Here is a 17,075-nt window from a genome sequence, read left to right as displayed (position 1 = left end):
TGTACACAGTGACTGCACCAGCAGAATAGTGAGCGCAGCTCTGGAGTATAATACAGGATGTAACTCAGGATCAGTACAGGATAAGTAATGTAATGTATGTACACAGTGATTGCACCAGCAGAATAGTGAGTGCAGCTCTGGAGTATAATACAGGATAAGTAATGTAATGTATGTACACAGTGATTGCACCAGCAGAATAGTGAGTGCAGCTCTGGAGTATAATACAGGATAAGTAATGTAATGTATGTACACAGTGACTGCACCAGCAGAATAGTGAGCGCAGCTCTGGAGTATAATACAGGATGTAACTCAGGATCAGTACAGGATAAGTAATGTAATGTATGTACACAGTGATTGCACCAGCAGAATAGTGAGTGCAGCTCTGGAGTATAATACAGGATGTAACTCAGCATCAGTACAGGATAAGTAATGTAATGTATGTACACAGTGACTGTACCAGCAGAATAGTGAGTGCAGCTCTGGAGTATAATACAGAATATAACTCAGGATCAGTACAGGATAAGTAATGTAATGTATGTACACAGTGACTGTACCAGCAGAATAGTGAGCGCAGCTCTGGAGTATAATACAGGATGTAACTCAGGATCAGTACAGGATAAGTAATGTAATGTATGTACACAGTGGCTGTACCAGCAGAATAGTGAGCGCAGCTCTGGAGTATAATACAGGATGTAACTCAGGATCAGTACAGGATAAGTAATGTAATGTATGTACACAGTGATTGCACCAGCAGAATAGTGAGTGCAGCTCTGGAGTATAATACAGGATGTAACTCAGGATCAGTACAGGGTAAGTAACGTAATGTATGTACACAGTGACTGTACCAGCAGAATATTGAGTGCAGCTCTGGAGTAATACTTGGATATAGTTGTGTATATATTGTAGGGGTGTATTTATGCTTTGAACATGATAGACAAATATTTTGCTATAACCTCTATAAGGGCTAGTTCACACAGCCGAAACCCTTTCTGCCATCAGCTTTATCGCACGGCTAGCCGTGACGGGATGTGAATACAAGGCATCGGCCTTCCGTCGCACAATCTCGCTCCTGATGAGACCGGGATATATCGGCCTAATCAGGAGGAGTCTCGAGCCATGGAATCGCCTGAAGATGTTACTTTTGTTTCCATTAGCTGAAAAAAATCGCTAGCGGAAAAAAAAAAACTGCTAGTGACTCCAATTGAAATAAATGGGAGGCGGATTTTGAGGCAAAGTCTGTGTCAAGATCCGCCTGCAAAAACCTCTGTGTGAACAAACCTTAATATGTAGATATGTTGTAATACAAATAAATCAGAGTTTTTCCCTTTATGATCAGGAGACATTTCTATTACATACACAGATTTTGTCGGCACAATATCGGTTATCATCTGTCTTTCTTTCTCTATCCGTCTTACATACAGCCCCAGGATACAGACTAGTCAGTGACAGGGAGGGGCTGACCCCGGGCAATGATAACTGCACATTCCTATAGTCTCTGTATTGGTGGATTTACAGTTGTAGCAGAACTTGGTGCCGCATCCCCCCGATGCTCCCAGGTGTCTGGTACTGAGGGTGATGGAGAATACAGGGGTCTCCCAGCCTGCAGCTTGCCCCGGGTCCCCTCCTCCACACCCTGCTCTCCAAGGATACAGTATATAGAATAATCTGCAATGTTCTGCAGTCTGTGTATCTAATCTCCAGTAGTTGCGATGTGCTGCAGTCAGTGCACGGCTCCTCTGCAGACAGTTACGCTGTTTCTTACCTTCTTTTGCTTTTTTCCTTCTGGCTAAAGTTCCTCCGAGTTTCCCCAGGAATGAGTCGTCCTTCTTTCTAGATGGGGGTGACTTGGGGGTCGGAGATTTTGGGGTGGAGGGGGACTTTTGGGGGGACGTGGCCATGTTTGCTGGGTGACTGCAGGGAGGGGAGGCTGAGCTCTGCTGCCAGCGGAAGCGGAATTATTCCAGCAATGTCAGGAGCGGCTCCCTCCTCCTCCCAGTCATCCCAGTACTGACGGGACAGAGCTGTGCAGAGCCTGGCAAACTGGGGGATCGGACCCCTCTATAACTAACCGATAGAAGGCAGCCCCCAACCCTAAATACAATGCATTCTCAGTACTGACAGGACAGGGCTGTGCAGAGACTGGCAAACTGGGGGATCGGACCCCTCTGTCACTGTAAGCCCTCCAATATAACTAACCGATAGAAGGCAGCCCCCAACCCTAAATACAATGCATTCTCAGTGCTGACGGGACAGAGCTGTGCAGAGACTGGAAAACTGGGGGATCGGACACTGTTAGCCCTCCAATATAACAACCTAACCAGTCTGATACAAAGCAGCCTCCTATCTCATAACTATAAGGCAGCCCCGAACCCTAAATACAGATCACTGCCCTCCCAGTATAGTGATCTGTCAGTGCAAGCCCCTGTATAATAACCTAACCAATCCAATACAAGGCAGCCCCCAGCCCTAAATACGTTCCAGTCCTCAGTCCAGTGATCTGTCAGTGCTAGACCCCAATATGATAACCTAACCACTTCAATAAAAGGCAGCCCTCAGCCTTCCCATTAGAATGATCTGTCATTCCTAGCCCCCAGTATAATAACCTAACCACTCCAAGTCAACCTCCAGCCCTAAATACATTCCAGTCCCCAGTCCAGTGATCTGTCAGTGCTAGACCCCAATATAATAACCTAACCACTCTGATACAAGACAGCCCCAAATCCTAAATAAAATGCAGCCCCAAGCCCTCCCATTACAGTGATCTGTCAGTGCTAGCCTCCAATATAATGACCTAACCACTTCAATCCAAAGTAGCTCCAAATCCTAAATACAATGCAGAACCCAACTCCTCCAGTACAGTGACCTGTCAGGGCTAGCCCCACAATAAAATAACCACTCCAATTCAAGGGAGTCCCCCCCAATCCTAAATACCATGCAGCCCCCAGTACTTCCAATAGAGTGATCTGCTACCAACAAACTAACCCCTCGAATACAAGGCATTCCCTACTAGCCCCCAATCCTTCCAGTGACCTGTCGTGCAGTGATTCAGCGGTCATGTTTATGACCTCTGATATACAGGGTCAATGATCTGACCTGTTACCTCTTCCCCAATTAGGTTTTTATAGCAGGGCTGTAGTAACCAATCAGATACCCGCTCTCATTAAAGCAGGGGGCATTTTGAGAATGAAAACTGAAATCTGATGGGTTGCTTTGGGCAGATAGTCCACTTTTTCGTTGCACTACTATGATAAATTTACCCCACTGTCTGCACGCTACTAATTTATATATACTATATTTTATATACTAATTAATATTCAGGATACAACAATTTTTTATGTCGCTTTTGGAGTAAAATGTGTAATAATATTATAGCGCACAGCCATAACAGTGACTGGTGACGGATGCAGGTGGAGGGTACTCAATCTACACCAGTCATTCTCTCTGCATTTCCGCCCAATGTTTTGATTCTTTGAAGGATTAGAACAATAGTCTTCTATAATGGCAGTGTGAATATAGCCTTATAATGCAAATCTACATTGGCTTTCAGTTTCTGATGTTCACAGTGCAGGAGCTGTCTAATTCATTAAGAGATATATACCGCTAATGAATTAGGGGCATCATTGTTCTGGCACCCGGGACATGAAGACTGTCATATGAAATCCAGTCTTACTAAATCACGTCTAAGTGTATCTAAGGCTCCTGTGTATTATGTTGATTCTGATGTGTTGGTGAAACGTACGCTATAGATCTAAGCACTGAACGTTCGTCTCCTTGACCTTCCCTTTATAAGTAAGTGTGGGCTCTATTTTTGTGAGAGTCTGATGTTACCATTGAAGCGTAGGTTTAGCGATCTGACACAACCAGTAACATTTTATCCCACTCTGCAATCCCAGTCATACATTTTTACATTTTATGTCAATGTAGCTTTACACGAGCTTGTATTTTGTGGGTACATAAAACTTTTTGATCCATGTTTATTATTTTTTGGCTTTGTTTGAGAGGTGAGATCATCTAGCATCTATATATTAAGTTTCATCATGTAGAATAACGTACTCATCTTATTTTAGGGTTTGTTACAATGTTACCAATTGCAAGTTTTTTTTGTTTTTTTTTCTTTAACGCCTTCCTGATGTCCGCTGTAATACTACAGCGGATGTCAGGTATTTAAATATGGCGGCTGCTCAGGAGCTGAGTGGATGCCATAGCCGCTGTATTAAACAGCAAAGACCCAATGCTAATGCCTATGATCAGTAGTGATGAGCGAGTAGTATTCGATCAAATACCTTGCCAGCATAGGTATGCGTGTAATCGGCCGAACACCAAGGGGTTAAACGCTTCAACTATTCAATGCGTCTAACCCCTTGGTGTTCGGCCGATTACACGCATACCTATGGCGGAGAGGTATTTGCTTGAATACTACTCGCTCATCACTAATGCTCAGTGCCCCTGGCCATTTCGGGGAGGATTGCTGGTGTCCGAAACAAGATCCCAGGCTGGCGACACATTACCATGACAGCCGGGAGCCTATTGAAGGCTTGCCTGGCATTTATTTGTATGACGGGCTGCTCTATGCACTGAACATGCAACAAATGGACACCAAATATTGGGGTCCTGAACCACAAGACACCAGGGACCGGAACATGCAAAAACTGGAAACCAGCAATGAACGAAAGGGGATATTGGCCATCACAGACAAGGACACAGTAAGATCCAAGAAAGAGAGAAACTGTTAGTTTTCAGCAGCTCAGTGTTTTATTGGATACAGTTAATAACAGTATATATATATATATATAGAAGGAAATTATATATATCTATATGTACAACACTCCTTAGTTACACCCGGTGCCTCCAAGAAAGGTCTCGTCCCTGGACATCTCCCAGCAACCTTTCTGTGGAGTGAAATTATTAAGAATTTCATATTATGTGACAATAAATAAAATACACATTATATCAATAAATAATCTCCCAGATAAATACATGAGGACGTCATCCTAACCAAGGAGTTCTTCTTTATACAGTGTGTAATAGAGAATAGAGCTTGGCTGCAGGACCTGACATCTTAGTCACTGACAGGTACTGAGTCTGTTATTACAGTCAATACAGTGAACTCACTGCTGCCCCAAGTGGTTACAATCGCAAATTACAATGGTCTATAAATTCACATATAAAGACTTTAAGAAAAGGAAGATTATTTTGTACAGAAGGGCAAACCTTTAGATCAGATGTACATAAAAGTGTAGAGATAACATGTCTCTCCAAGTCCCTCCAAATGAGTAGAGAGAAGCAACTGATCTGCAGAATTTGCTGCGTGAACATGGCCTTACGCTCATAAATGACCACAATACTTAAGGTAAGTCTCCTGTCTGAAAGTATCCATCGAAGACCCACAAATACCCTCACAGAGTATATATCATACTGTAGGTACGCTACTCGTAGTATAAAGCGAATTAACCCTTAAGTGTACATTGATTCCAGTGGATACTATGAATTATTGTTACGGTAACCTAATGGAGTGTTAAGTTAGAAAGAATCTCATTACACAACCTGTGAAAGACAAGGGGTCAGGTGTAGCTATGGCAAGGTAACACTTAAGGTAAAACGATGAGGTACAAGACAAGATCAGGCCGTCTCTAGCCTTAGGCTGTGGCCACATGGAGATGCTTTGGAAGAGGTATTAGAAAAAAATTTAACTTTTTATTTGCAGAAAAATACGTGGACTTCCGACACCAGCAGGATTCCCACAGTCTCTCCAAGCAACAAAAGTTTTACAAGGTGAAACGGGTTCAAGGGCTGGACCCCATAGACGACATACTGATGCTTTATACAAAGGATAAGCTTTCAATATGTCTTCATAGAAAACTCTCTTCCATTTGCTATTACCGTAGAATTCCCTTGATGACTTTGTTACATGGAAGCGTCTAACCTTTTAGCATTATGTTATGTAGCGATAATACAACAGTATTCAGTGTTTAATAAAGTATCAAGGAGAGCAGTCTGATTTCATCCAGAATAGATTATTCCATATATAAGGCCGGCATCAGATGCATTTACAGATAGATTTGTATAGAATTAATCAATTTATGTCCACAATGAGTTCATTAACCTACATATAGATAATGTGTACAACCAAACTGTGTCATTGATAACTGTAGGAATCGCCTATTGTTTAGTGTCCCTGGCAAGGTTCTGCACCTGTTCCCAACTGGGGACAACAATGACAGGGTGCTGACTGACTCCATTGCCTATACTTACAAGCTGTTATCTATATTTTGTGTCAGAGAACGATATTGCGTGCCACAATTGGGTAATGTGCATTGGCCTGAACCGGACATTGGTATTCTGTGATACCAAATGGCTTTGGAGAGACGGATATAAGCCGCTACCAGACTCGCCTCCCCCTATGCAGTCCTTGATCACATTTTGGATGGGTACCTTAAAGGGTTTTACATATCGAAGAGGTATCCTTCAGGATAGATCAGATCCTGAGGACCCCCACTGACCAGCTGTTTAAAGAGGCTTCGGTGATCACAAGCCACAAGTTCATCGGCCACATGGTACAAAAGCAGCTCAGACCCATTCAAGTGAACTGAGTTGCAATAATTCCCATTCAAGTGTGATGAGTTGCAATACTAAGCCCAGGCGCTATAAGATGTGCAATAGTGTATTGGTATTTAGTAAATGCTGCAACCTCTTTAACCTATCACATATATATAGAATATATATATATATATATATATATATATATATATATATATATATATATGATCTAGTCTCAGGATAGGTCATCAGTAAGTACATTCACCTAATGGTTAATGTATATGATATACAGTATATTACTTGTGGATTTGCTGTGCACATCTTTATGCAGCAGATACACAGGATAACAGATTATCCACAAAGCCAATGAGTTTTGCTTTTTTTTTTGTATATTATGCGCATGTTGTGCAAATTTTCCAAACCTGAATTGACCTGCAATGCAGAGTGTGAAATCCATTTTAAGCATATTTTCATTGGGGACATCATCCTTTGCAATGTTCAAGCTGCGTGAAATTTGTGACAAAATCTACATCACTTCATTCTTGTGTGCTTGTGGCCGCAGGGTAAGTTCAGGCGGCGTTTTTTTATTTCAATGGGAGCCATCTTTTTGATCAGGATCAGGATTTGGAGGAAGATACGGCCTCAAAATCCTGACCTGACCGTTAGTATGGAAGACAAGCAACCGTGTAGCCAAGTCCTTTGCCGATTTTCACATTTCGTATCCAATTCAGGTCATGTAAACCTGAACTGGGGCCCTAATTCTCAAGGGCCCCAAAGGAATATCAAAGTACATATTCCTTTATATTGCAATGCTAAGCCTTGATGCTGAATTTTTGATCGGTGATAATTAATCTAAAATATATTTACATAAATGAATAGTCACAAGATTCTTGGTGCAGTTTTTATGCATGTACTAAAAACCTCTGCAACTTTCTAATGTACTTTGCATTGACTAAGGCGCACGCTGCACCTGCTAGTTATACCTTATACTGCTTTTTCTCTCATCCATTAGGCGTCATTCACACATAGTTTGGGCTGAAGGTAATGGTGCAGGAATAACATCTATAACGCACCACACATGGATATGGAAATGTGCATTTGTACTTACAGATACAGCTGCAGAAAATACCGCTAGTACTGTTTCTATGGAAAGCATGCATTCCTGTATGCAAAGAGTGCGGCCATTTTTTTGTGGTTTTGATCCACTGACTTCATTTGTGGAAACGGCACACTATGACTACATGCTCTGTAACTCCGTAAAATATGCAAACAAATGCAAACAAATGCACCTTATAAAAAAAAATCCAGTTTTCCCATTCACTCCCGGGGCGTACGGTTTCTCTCTGCGGAGACCTTCTTGTAGGCATCTTTAGGAGTTTTATAGGTTATGCAATACTTCTTTGGAAAAGTTTTGCAAATGAGCTCTATTTAAAAAAATATAAAAATCAGTACTTCTAGCGCCACCCGTTGGAAGGTCGCAATGGTATAACTCAATGTCCAACCTTTTAAAGGGGCTAGACAAGGACTGAAACTTTACCAGCTTATAGATGGGGTTTTGCATGCTCAGAACTGAGGGGTTTCTAGGCTGGTTTAGATACAGGGTCACGGATCTGGCACACAACACCCTTCACTTGCTCATTGTGATAGAAAGCCAGTGCCCGGTCACTGTATGCACAACAGTGAAGGAGACTGGCATTGCAACATCTCTCCAACATGTATGGGAGGAGAGAGGTGCCAAACATATGATTCTGGGTCAGAACCAATCCAGAAACACAAGGTTACAAACATGCAGAACCCAAGTTGGAAACTGCTAAGTTTCAGTCCCTGGATAGCTCATTTAAATAGTCCTTAGAACGGGGCTACAACTACCAATAAGCTCCATTCACTTGAATAGGAGTTCCAAGACCAGCAGAGCAAGTATGCATGCTGGGAGTTGTAGTTTGACAACAGCTGGAGAGCTGAAGGTTGCCGGCCCCTGCCTTAGAACAGGACTAGCTGCATGCAGGGTTTCGACTGCAGACCACCAGCACTACATGATCATGCAGTTTCTGCAGACAACTGTTCCAGGATGACTGGCCTTCATCAGAGCAAGGCAGAGAACTGGTTTGGCTAGATGAGGCCTTTGCAGGGATCTCAGAGGTACCAGAGCAACCTGTGCACATAAGGAGCCTTAGAAGCAATGCAGTGCTCCTCTGGAAAAGCGGTGTGCAAATTCAAGCTCTCTTTCCAAAAAAGAAAGCTGTGTCTCATGACATACTATTGATGCTGCGCTTAAAATGCCCAAAAATACCCTGTGTGAATGTAAAAAAAATATCACTTGCTAAGAAGCCATCTTGGCATAACAGTGCAGAAGCACAGGGCTTAAAATCTACTTGCTGTCAGTAAATGGAAAGTAAATTCTAAAGTTTCAGGTCTTCTCTCCTTTAGTACATATGAAGGTTTTGCTGTACACAGCTGTCATGTATGGTAAAACTCTACTCTCATCTATACGAGCTGTTACATAATGTAGTATAAGTGGAGCGCTTAGGTTTTGGTCGCAGGGGGTAAGTATACTGAAGAACTTACACATGCAGGATCCTCAGCAACCTTCAATGAGGGTTTTATTCCTGCATTATGTCAATTTGCTGCAAATTTTACCTATGGCTTTGCAATGCAAAGGTTGAAAGCAGGGAGACACCTATAGGCATTCCTGCAGGGGCGCCACTGCAAAAACCACCTCATGTCAGGCGGTTTTAGCAGCAACTTTCAGGAAAACACAGTGTTGGATAACCTGGTGGGGATTCAGCGGTGTATCTGCCATGTGTGACCCCATGAGTATACAATAGCAAAACAGAAATGCTTCGGCTGCAAACAGGAAGGTCGTCGCTTTGTGACTGTGCAGCAATCCTGAAATATCAGCCTTCAGTTTAACAGGCGGTCCTGACCCACAGGCACTTGGTGATTAAATTATTTCCATTTATTTCACCTTGCGACAATATCATGTTCGGAGATGATTTTGCACCTCAACAGATTTGTGAGTTGCAATAGTTATAGCAGCTCATAGAATATCTGGTTATATTGCATAGTATTTTATATAGATATACAAAGGCATGTGTGGGAATCATAGCAAATTGCAAGAAGCTTCACGGTCCTAGTGACAGACATGGGTAAATGTTGTGTCCTGACAATAATATTAACCCACCCCCAAGCTCCAGCTGTGGGAGCCTGCCAGTGGCAAATATCCAATTTTTGGTTCAATGCTCTTCATGGCTCTGTGGCCATTGTATGCATAAATAAACATCTGCCACAGAGCCATCTGTACAAGCTGCAGATTTCATCATATATCCAACTAAACATGGAAAGGAGTGATAGGAATACCACACTAGTTCCTACAAAGTGACGCCGTCCATATTGTTTCCAGCCTGATGAGGGAAGGATACAATGTACTGCTAGAGGTTTGTTCTGTAGCGCAGTCTATAATGCAATGTTTCCTGGCTCTGGATACAAGGATGTGACATGAACGTTGTCTCTTTAAATTAACCTCCTGTTGTTGATGTTGGTCATCTTTAGCTGGTAGTCCTTGGGTAGGGGAACGTCCAGCAGGTTTTTATCCTCTGTTTCTCGGAGTCTTTGTTCCTCAATGCGAGTCACAAGTTGATCCCTCTGCTCAATAACTCTCATCATCTCAGCAAATACCTCCTCTTCCTCTGCAATGTCCGCCTCATCTTTGAGTGCCGCTGATGTGAGATAAATCAAAAGTGTCAACATTATCATGACCAAATAAAGCCCTTCATTAATACTGTACTCAAGAAGATAGAAAAGATGTAGGTAGTCATAGGTTTCTCAGAGATTATTACTATTCTATACTTAGTTATTTTATACTCCAGAGCTGCGCTCACTATTCTGCTGGTGCAGTCACTGTGTACATACATTACATTACATTACTTATCCTGTACTAATCCTGAGTTACATCCTGTATTATACTCCAGAGCTGCGCTCACTATTCTGCTGGTACAGTCACTGTGTACATACATTACATTACTTATCCTGTACTGATCCTGAGTTACATCCTGTATTATACTCCAGAGCTGCGCTCACTATTCTGCTGGTACAGTCACTGTGTACATACATTACATTACTTATCCTGTACTCATCCTGAGTTACATCTTGTATTGTACTCCAGAGCTGCGCTCACTATTCTGCTGGTGCAGTCACTGTGTACATACATTACATTACTTATCCTGTATTATACTCCAGAGCTGCGCTCACTATTCTGCTGGTACAGTCACTGTGTACATACATTACATTACTTATCCTGTACTGATCCTGAGTTACATCCTGTATTATACTCCAGAGCTGCTCTCACTATTCTGCTGGTACAGTCACTGTGTACATACATTACATTACTTATCCTGTACTGATCCTGAGTTACATCCTGTATTATACTCCAGAGCTGCGCTCACTATTCTGCTGGTGCAGTCACTGTGTACATACATTACATTACTTATCCTGTATTATACTCCAGAGCTGCGCTCACTATTCTGCTGGTACAGTCACTGTGTACATACATTACATTACTTATCCTGTACTGATCCTGAGTTACATCCTGTATTATACTCCAGAGCTGCGCTCACTATTCTGCTGGTACAGTCACTGTGTACATACATTACTTATCCTGTACTGATCCTGAGTTACATCCTGTATTATACTCCAGAGCTGCGCTCACTATTCTGCTGGTGCAGTCACTGTGTACATACATTACATTACTTATCCTGTACTGATCCTGAGTTACCTCCTGTATTATACTCCAGAGCTGCGCTCACTATTCTGCTGGTACAGTCACTGTGTACATACATTACTTATCCTGTACTGATCCTGAGTTATATCCTGTATTATACTCCAGAGCTGAACTCATTGTGAAGAAAGACTGTCACAGACCCCGATAAAGCACCCCAACCACACAGATAGATTAGGTTAGGGTCATCTTAATCAAATGGTGTTTTCCCCTTGTGAATTGCTTTCCCTGTTTCTATTGCTGTTTTTGTATGCATATGAGCTCTTTGAAGCAATTCTGGTGTTTTCGCTTATACCTTTAGAGTAATGGCAGCGCTCTCCTTATTGATGTGTCTCGATCACTTGCATATTGACAAAAACAGTGATATCTGTACACAGTTTAACCAAAACTTATCAGTAGGGCTGGGGAGAAACATTGGTTTCTGGTGACACTAACCTATCTATCTGCAGGGCTGGGGTGATATGCTGGTTCTGGTGACACTAACCTATCTATCTGCAGGGCTGGGGTGATATGCTGGTTCTGGTGACAGTAACCTATCTATCTGCAGGGCTGGAGTAATATGCTGGGTCTGGTAACAGTAACCTATCTATCTGCAGGGCTGGGGTGATATGCTGGTTCTGGTGACAGTAACCTATCTATCTCCAGGGCTTGAGGGATATGCTGGATCTGGTGACCCACCTCTAACATGTATTATATACAGACTTACGGTCAATCATCATCATCTCTCGGAGTTTCTGTTCTAATCGTCCTTGTTGATCCTCCAGGTCTAATTCTCTTGCACTGGGGAAAAAAACAATAATCCTTCATATATCATATAATACGATTAATGAATCAAAGGGGTTTTCCAAACACCAAATTGATCAGCTGACTGGTTACCCCAGATGCTGGAAGCTGCTGTACAAGATGGGGCCAGAGGCAGCTCTGGTCATATAAAAGTAATAGGCAGAGAACTGCTGCAGCACCCAGAGCCTGCCGGATAAGCTGATCCTGATGTTGGACCCCACTGATCAGATACTGACCTAACCCTGTGGCTATGTTATCAGTATATAATACCACTAGGGAAGTCAGGCTGCATGGTAGCACATAATGTGTCTGTGGCAGTGTATACCCTCCTTGTGATGCCACATGGTGCTCAAGGTGGCACTGTATTATGGGTACATGGATATAATGTCTATGGCTCCTCTGTTATAGTTCAGTACAACTTGGAGGTCATATGGGGATTGTATTTAGGTCATATGGGGATTGTATTTAGGGCATATGAAGGTCATATGGGGATTGTATTTAGGGCATATGGAGGTCATATGAAGCTACAATATTGCTGTGCATATAGGGTCTCGGCATCATGGTGATCAATGTGCTAGAATATAAAGCCCTGAAAACTTATCATTCACTGCCCAAAATACCTCCATAAATACTAATCAAATCTAATATGGCCCCTTAATTAAAATAATATAATGGTGGGTAACACATAGGCCACTTGTGTATTAAATGTTGGTGAACGTGTGGCACCAAACCGTGCCCATAGTTCCTAATATTAATGGCAGCGCTGTCCCGGCTTCATTAATCTTGCTGTGTCTGAGATTGGAAAACCGTTTTTGTAGCCTCTATTATGAAAGAAAAATAATAAAAATATACTTATTTATTTTTTCTTGTTTCTCCGTCTCTGGGTGAAGTGGAAGGAAGCGATGGCCGCTGTTTGTGTTACATATTATATTTTTTTCCTCTCTCGCTATGCTAATGAGAACATTCTATGCGAGGAGTTAAAGCCTCAATTTAGCGCGGTAATGAGATCTGCATGCGGTGGGAAGACAATATACACCTGTGCGTATGGCCGAAATTAATAGGTTCCCATATTTCCTGTCCTCCTCGTGTCCCCCCCAAGGATTCATTGTGCATACTGATGGCGAGCGCCACTGAACTTACACGGATAAGAGCTCAGACTCGTAACGATTCAATTTACTCTTTTCTAGGGCAAGCTGGAACCAGTCGTGCAAGAGCCGGGCTTCATCCTGTGCGCCTGAATCTGTTAGAGAAATGAATGAGGAATAACACCGTTACAAGGCTTCACTTTGCATTAGGCCGCTGTTTTACATTCAGTTTGCATGACATGTATTTACCGCCGTGATAAACGGTTTAGTATGCGTTTGTTCCAATCATTTTGGTTTTTCATCTTGTTCCATCAGGAAAGAAGGGGGCGGGAGATTCAACATGGAACTTAGATGTAGTGACAGTATAAAGCGATCCATTAAGAATTCCTTTAATCTGGCATCCGATAATCTGGAAATGAGTGGAAGCAGGGGGATGCATAGAAGGGAAGGGGTCTCATATGGAGCCCATTCTTGGTAACAATAGCACAACCCTAACTCCTGGGACAGAACTGCTTGGTGAGTACGATTTCCCACACTCTCCTAGGGCCCTATAACTACATGGGCTGCCTGTATGTCTGCATAGGTAGCAGACTTATCGGCGTGTATCACATAAGTAGCAGACGTACCGGCATGTATAACATAGGTAGCAGACGTACCGGCATGTATAACATAGGTAGCAGACATACCAGCGTGTATCACATAGGTAGCAGACATACTGGCATGTATCACATAGGTAGCAGACATACTGGCGTGTATCACATAGGTAGCAGACATAACGGCGTGAATCACATAGGTAGCAGACATACCAGCGTGTATCACATAGGTAGCAGACATACCGGCGTGAATCATATAGGTAGCAGACATACCGGTGTGTATCACATAGGTAGCAGACATACCGGCGTGTATCATATAGGTAGCAGACATACCGGCATGTATCACATAGGTAGCAGACATACCAGCGTGTATCACATAGGTAGCAGACATACCGGCGTGTATCACATAGGTAGCAGACATACCGGCGTGTATCATATAGGTAGCAGACATACCGGCATGTATCACATAGGTAGCAGACATACCAGCGTGTATCACATAGGTAGCAGACATACCGGCGTGAATCACATAGGTAGCAGACATACCGGCGTGAATCACATAGGTAGCAGACATCCTGGCGTGTATCACATAGGTAGCAGACATCCTGGCGTGTATCACATAGGTAGCAGACATCCTGGCGTGTATCACATAGATAGCAGACATACCGGCGTGTATCACATAGGTAGCAGACATACCGGCGTGTATCATATACCTGGTTAAAGTGTCCCCCCTCTATAACTACAGCCCCCTCATCAGAATAGTAGGCAGATACCGTAACAGGTTTAGCATAGGGACCCCTGGCCCTCTTACATGGAAAATTTATATATTTTTCCAATTATCCAGAAAATTGATGAACTAAGATGATGCCAGATGAAACAAATTTCGCTGTATACGTGCATTTACTATATTGGGACAGGACACCTGTACAGTGGCACACAAACAACCTACAGCAGATACACCTTTTATGCAGCAGGGCTCTACTACAATTCAGTAATCTGGAAAAAACTGCATTGCACCCAGCTTTCTCAGATACAGACAAGTTGAATTATCCTTTGGTGAAATAGTGTACATTAACATGCTGCTACCCCACCCCAACAGCGAAATCTGACGGCACCAATAAGAATATATCTACAAAAACATCCCGACTTATTTTTAATACACTTTTTGAACTTTAATAAACTCTCTGAACAGAGGAAGTGTGACCAGAGCTCAACAAATAGAATACCCCCCCACCCCCACCCCCGAAATATACATAAAATATTAATGCATAACTGAAATGAATCCAATGAGAAAATAAAGAGCTAAAATGTCTCCCGTGTGATCAGAAATTGGGGTTTGGAGATGATTCCGAGAGACTCGTCCATAATTCCGGCCCTTTGTGAGCGGCTGATATTCTCTTTAGGACTTTATTGCGTTTTGTCTCACCCACGGATGTTCTCATCTAATTCGTCCGCCTGCTAAATGGATGGCGACGGCTACAAAAGATCTTTTCATTCCTCGCTACCGTAATTATTAGAGGCAAAACTGCATAAATGTCATTGAGAAGTTGTGTTCGGAGCCCCGTCTCCTCGCTTCGTTATTCTCAGCCGCGATAATTTTCTAATTATCTTAACATTACTTACAGAGCAATTTGAAATGTATCACTACAGATGAAACGAGGCTGATTTAATAAGCGCGGGACAATGACTGAGCCGCCGGCCCTATTATACATGACAGCCAGAAGAGGGACCTTAACCCTTATCATAGTCGAGTGCTAACTGCAAAATAACACCCTGAATCCTACAGGATGGAGCTCGCTGCACAGCGCCGGGAAAATAAAACACCATTATGTTCAGGATTCTATACATATGAATACACTGACATATGTATTGGTACAAAGTATTTTTGGTACTTTTTCTAATTCATTTCCAAATTTTGATGATTTTCCCTGTAGGGGTCGGTGTTTCTTCAGCTGACCATGAAGCTGTATCGTAAGGTATAGATTGGAGCGCCACCTCATGGATTCCTAAATACAATTCTGAAAAGTGGGGTCTCCACCGATCCCATATTCCGCCTAATTCAATGGACCTTTAATGCTATGATGCAGGGATTATCCAAATCAGTATCCCAGCTGTGGACAGCGCTGTTTCCATCTGGTTGGATCTCGTCAGCACAGCATAGGGAAAACTGATTTGGCAGAGATGAGAGACTTCTAGACCAGGTTCTGGGGATAATATCACTCCTTAAGGCGTATGGAGTCTTATAAAAGCCTTTTCCACTCCACGGGGGGATTATGGGAAAAAAAATATGCAAATCTGTTTTCCAAGATGTAAATAGGAAAAAAGTGCCTCTGCTTGCTGCCCTCCCCCCAGTGGAGCGAAAAAGGCTATTTTAAGACTCCATATGCCTGTGAAGGTGATCTCTCCTTAAGGAGCAATATTATCCCCAGAACCTGGTCTAGAAGTCTCTCATCTCTGCCAAATCAGTTTTCCCTACGCTGTGCTGAGGAGATCCAACAAGATCGAAACAGCGCTGTCCACAGCTGGGATACTGATTCGGCTGATCCCTGCATCATAGCATTAAAGGCTTGTTGAAAAAGTCAGGCATGATGTTTAAGGGGGCTGCCCCTAGAGGGCAGCAAGCAGAGGCCCTGTTTTCCTATTTACATCTTGGAAAACAGATTTGCATATTTTTTTCCCATAATCCCCCAGTGGAGCTCAAAAGGCTTTTGTAAGACTCCATACGTCTGAGAAGGTAATGTCTCTATAAGGAGCGATATTATCCCCAGAAACTAGTTCAATGGAAGTCGTTGTGCATGCAATTGGCTGCCTTTACATTCAGTCTAAATCTGGATGTAGCCGTCACCTGATCGGGGAAATAATTTGGGGCAGTGCACCCCCACCCATGTTTCGTTAAGTGAGGCAACCTCTGTGTCCTGATGGAGAGGTGGCTGTACGTGTGCACAAGTCTTGCTTTTCATATCTATGGGATGTATAGAAATGATATTGGAACCTTCCCCCCATTGTCAGATAGGCCCACCAGAGCAGCAGAAGATGTTCTAGTGGTCCATCGGAAGACACCCACATTGGAAGGGTACTATGGTCTAATTCCTAGGGGCTGTTGGAATAATTTTACATGGTGGACCCAAGGAACCTCAGTCCGAAATGGTTCCCATTTAAAAGAGATTTAGGACATTCAATTAATATTGAAATTAACTTTATTGACTACGGGAATCCATGGACAATTTCCCCTCTCTCCTCCTTACGCTATGTTCACATTAGCATATGAGTCTCCAGCGCAGAGTCCTCTATATAGTGCTGAGATAT

General features: G+C 42.7%; 2 protein-coding genes across 2 annotated transcripts in view; both read right to left on the bottom strand.

The window, feature by feature from the left end:
* PARVA (parvin alpha) overlaps nucleotides 1-1,950 on the bottom strand; it is a 49,112-nt gene extending 47,162 nt beyond the window's left edge. The window contains exon 1 of the mRNA XM_075281314.1: nucleotides 1,763-1,950. Coding sequence (XP_075137415.1) covers nucleotides 1,763-1,898 — 136 coding nt within the window. The 5' untranslated portion in view covers nucleotides 1,899-1,950. The remainder of the gene's footprint in view (nucleotides 1-1,762) is intronic.
* Nucleotides 1,951-9,526: 7,576 nt separating this feature from the next.
* MICAL2 (microtubule associated monooxygenase, calponin and LIM domain containing 2) overlaps nucleotides 9,527-17,075 on the bottom strand; it is a 161,174-nt gene continuing 153,625 nt past the window's right edge. Inside the window, exons 36-38 of the mRNA XM_075281280.1 lie at nucleotides 13,235-13,334; nucleotides 12,018-12,091; nucleotides 9,527-10,253 (exon numbers count right to left, since the gene is read on the bottom strand). Coding sequence (XP_075137381.1) covers nucleotides 10,048-10,253; nucleotides 12,018-12,091; nucleotides 13,235-13,334 — 380 coding nt within the window. The 3' untranslated portion in view covers nucleotides 9,527-10,047. The remainder of the gene's footprint in view (nucleotides 10,254-12,017; nucleotides 12,092-13,234; nucleotides 13,335-17,075) is intronic.

Source organism: Leptodactylus fuscus, chromosome 7 (genome assembly GCF_031893055.1).
Source record: "Leptodactylus fuscus isolate aLepFus1 chromosome 7, aLepFus1.hap2, whole genome shotgun sequence".
Classification (NCBI taxonomy): domain Eukaryota; kingdom Metazoa; phylum Chordata; class Amphibia; order Anura; family Leptodactylidae; genus Leptodactylus; species Leptodactylus fuscus.
The sequence above is the reverse complement of the archived record's forward strand: the minus strand, read 5'-3'. Positions and strand labels throughout refer to the sequence as shown.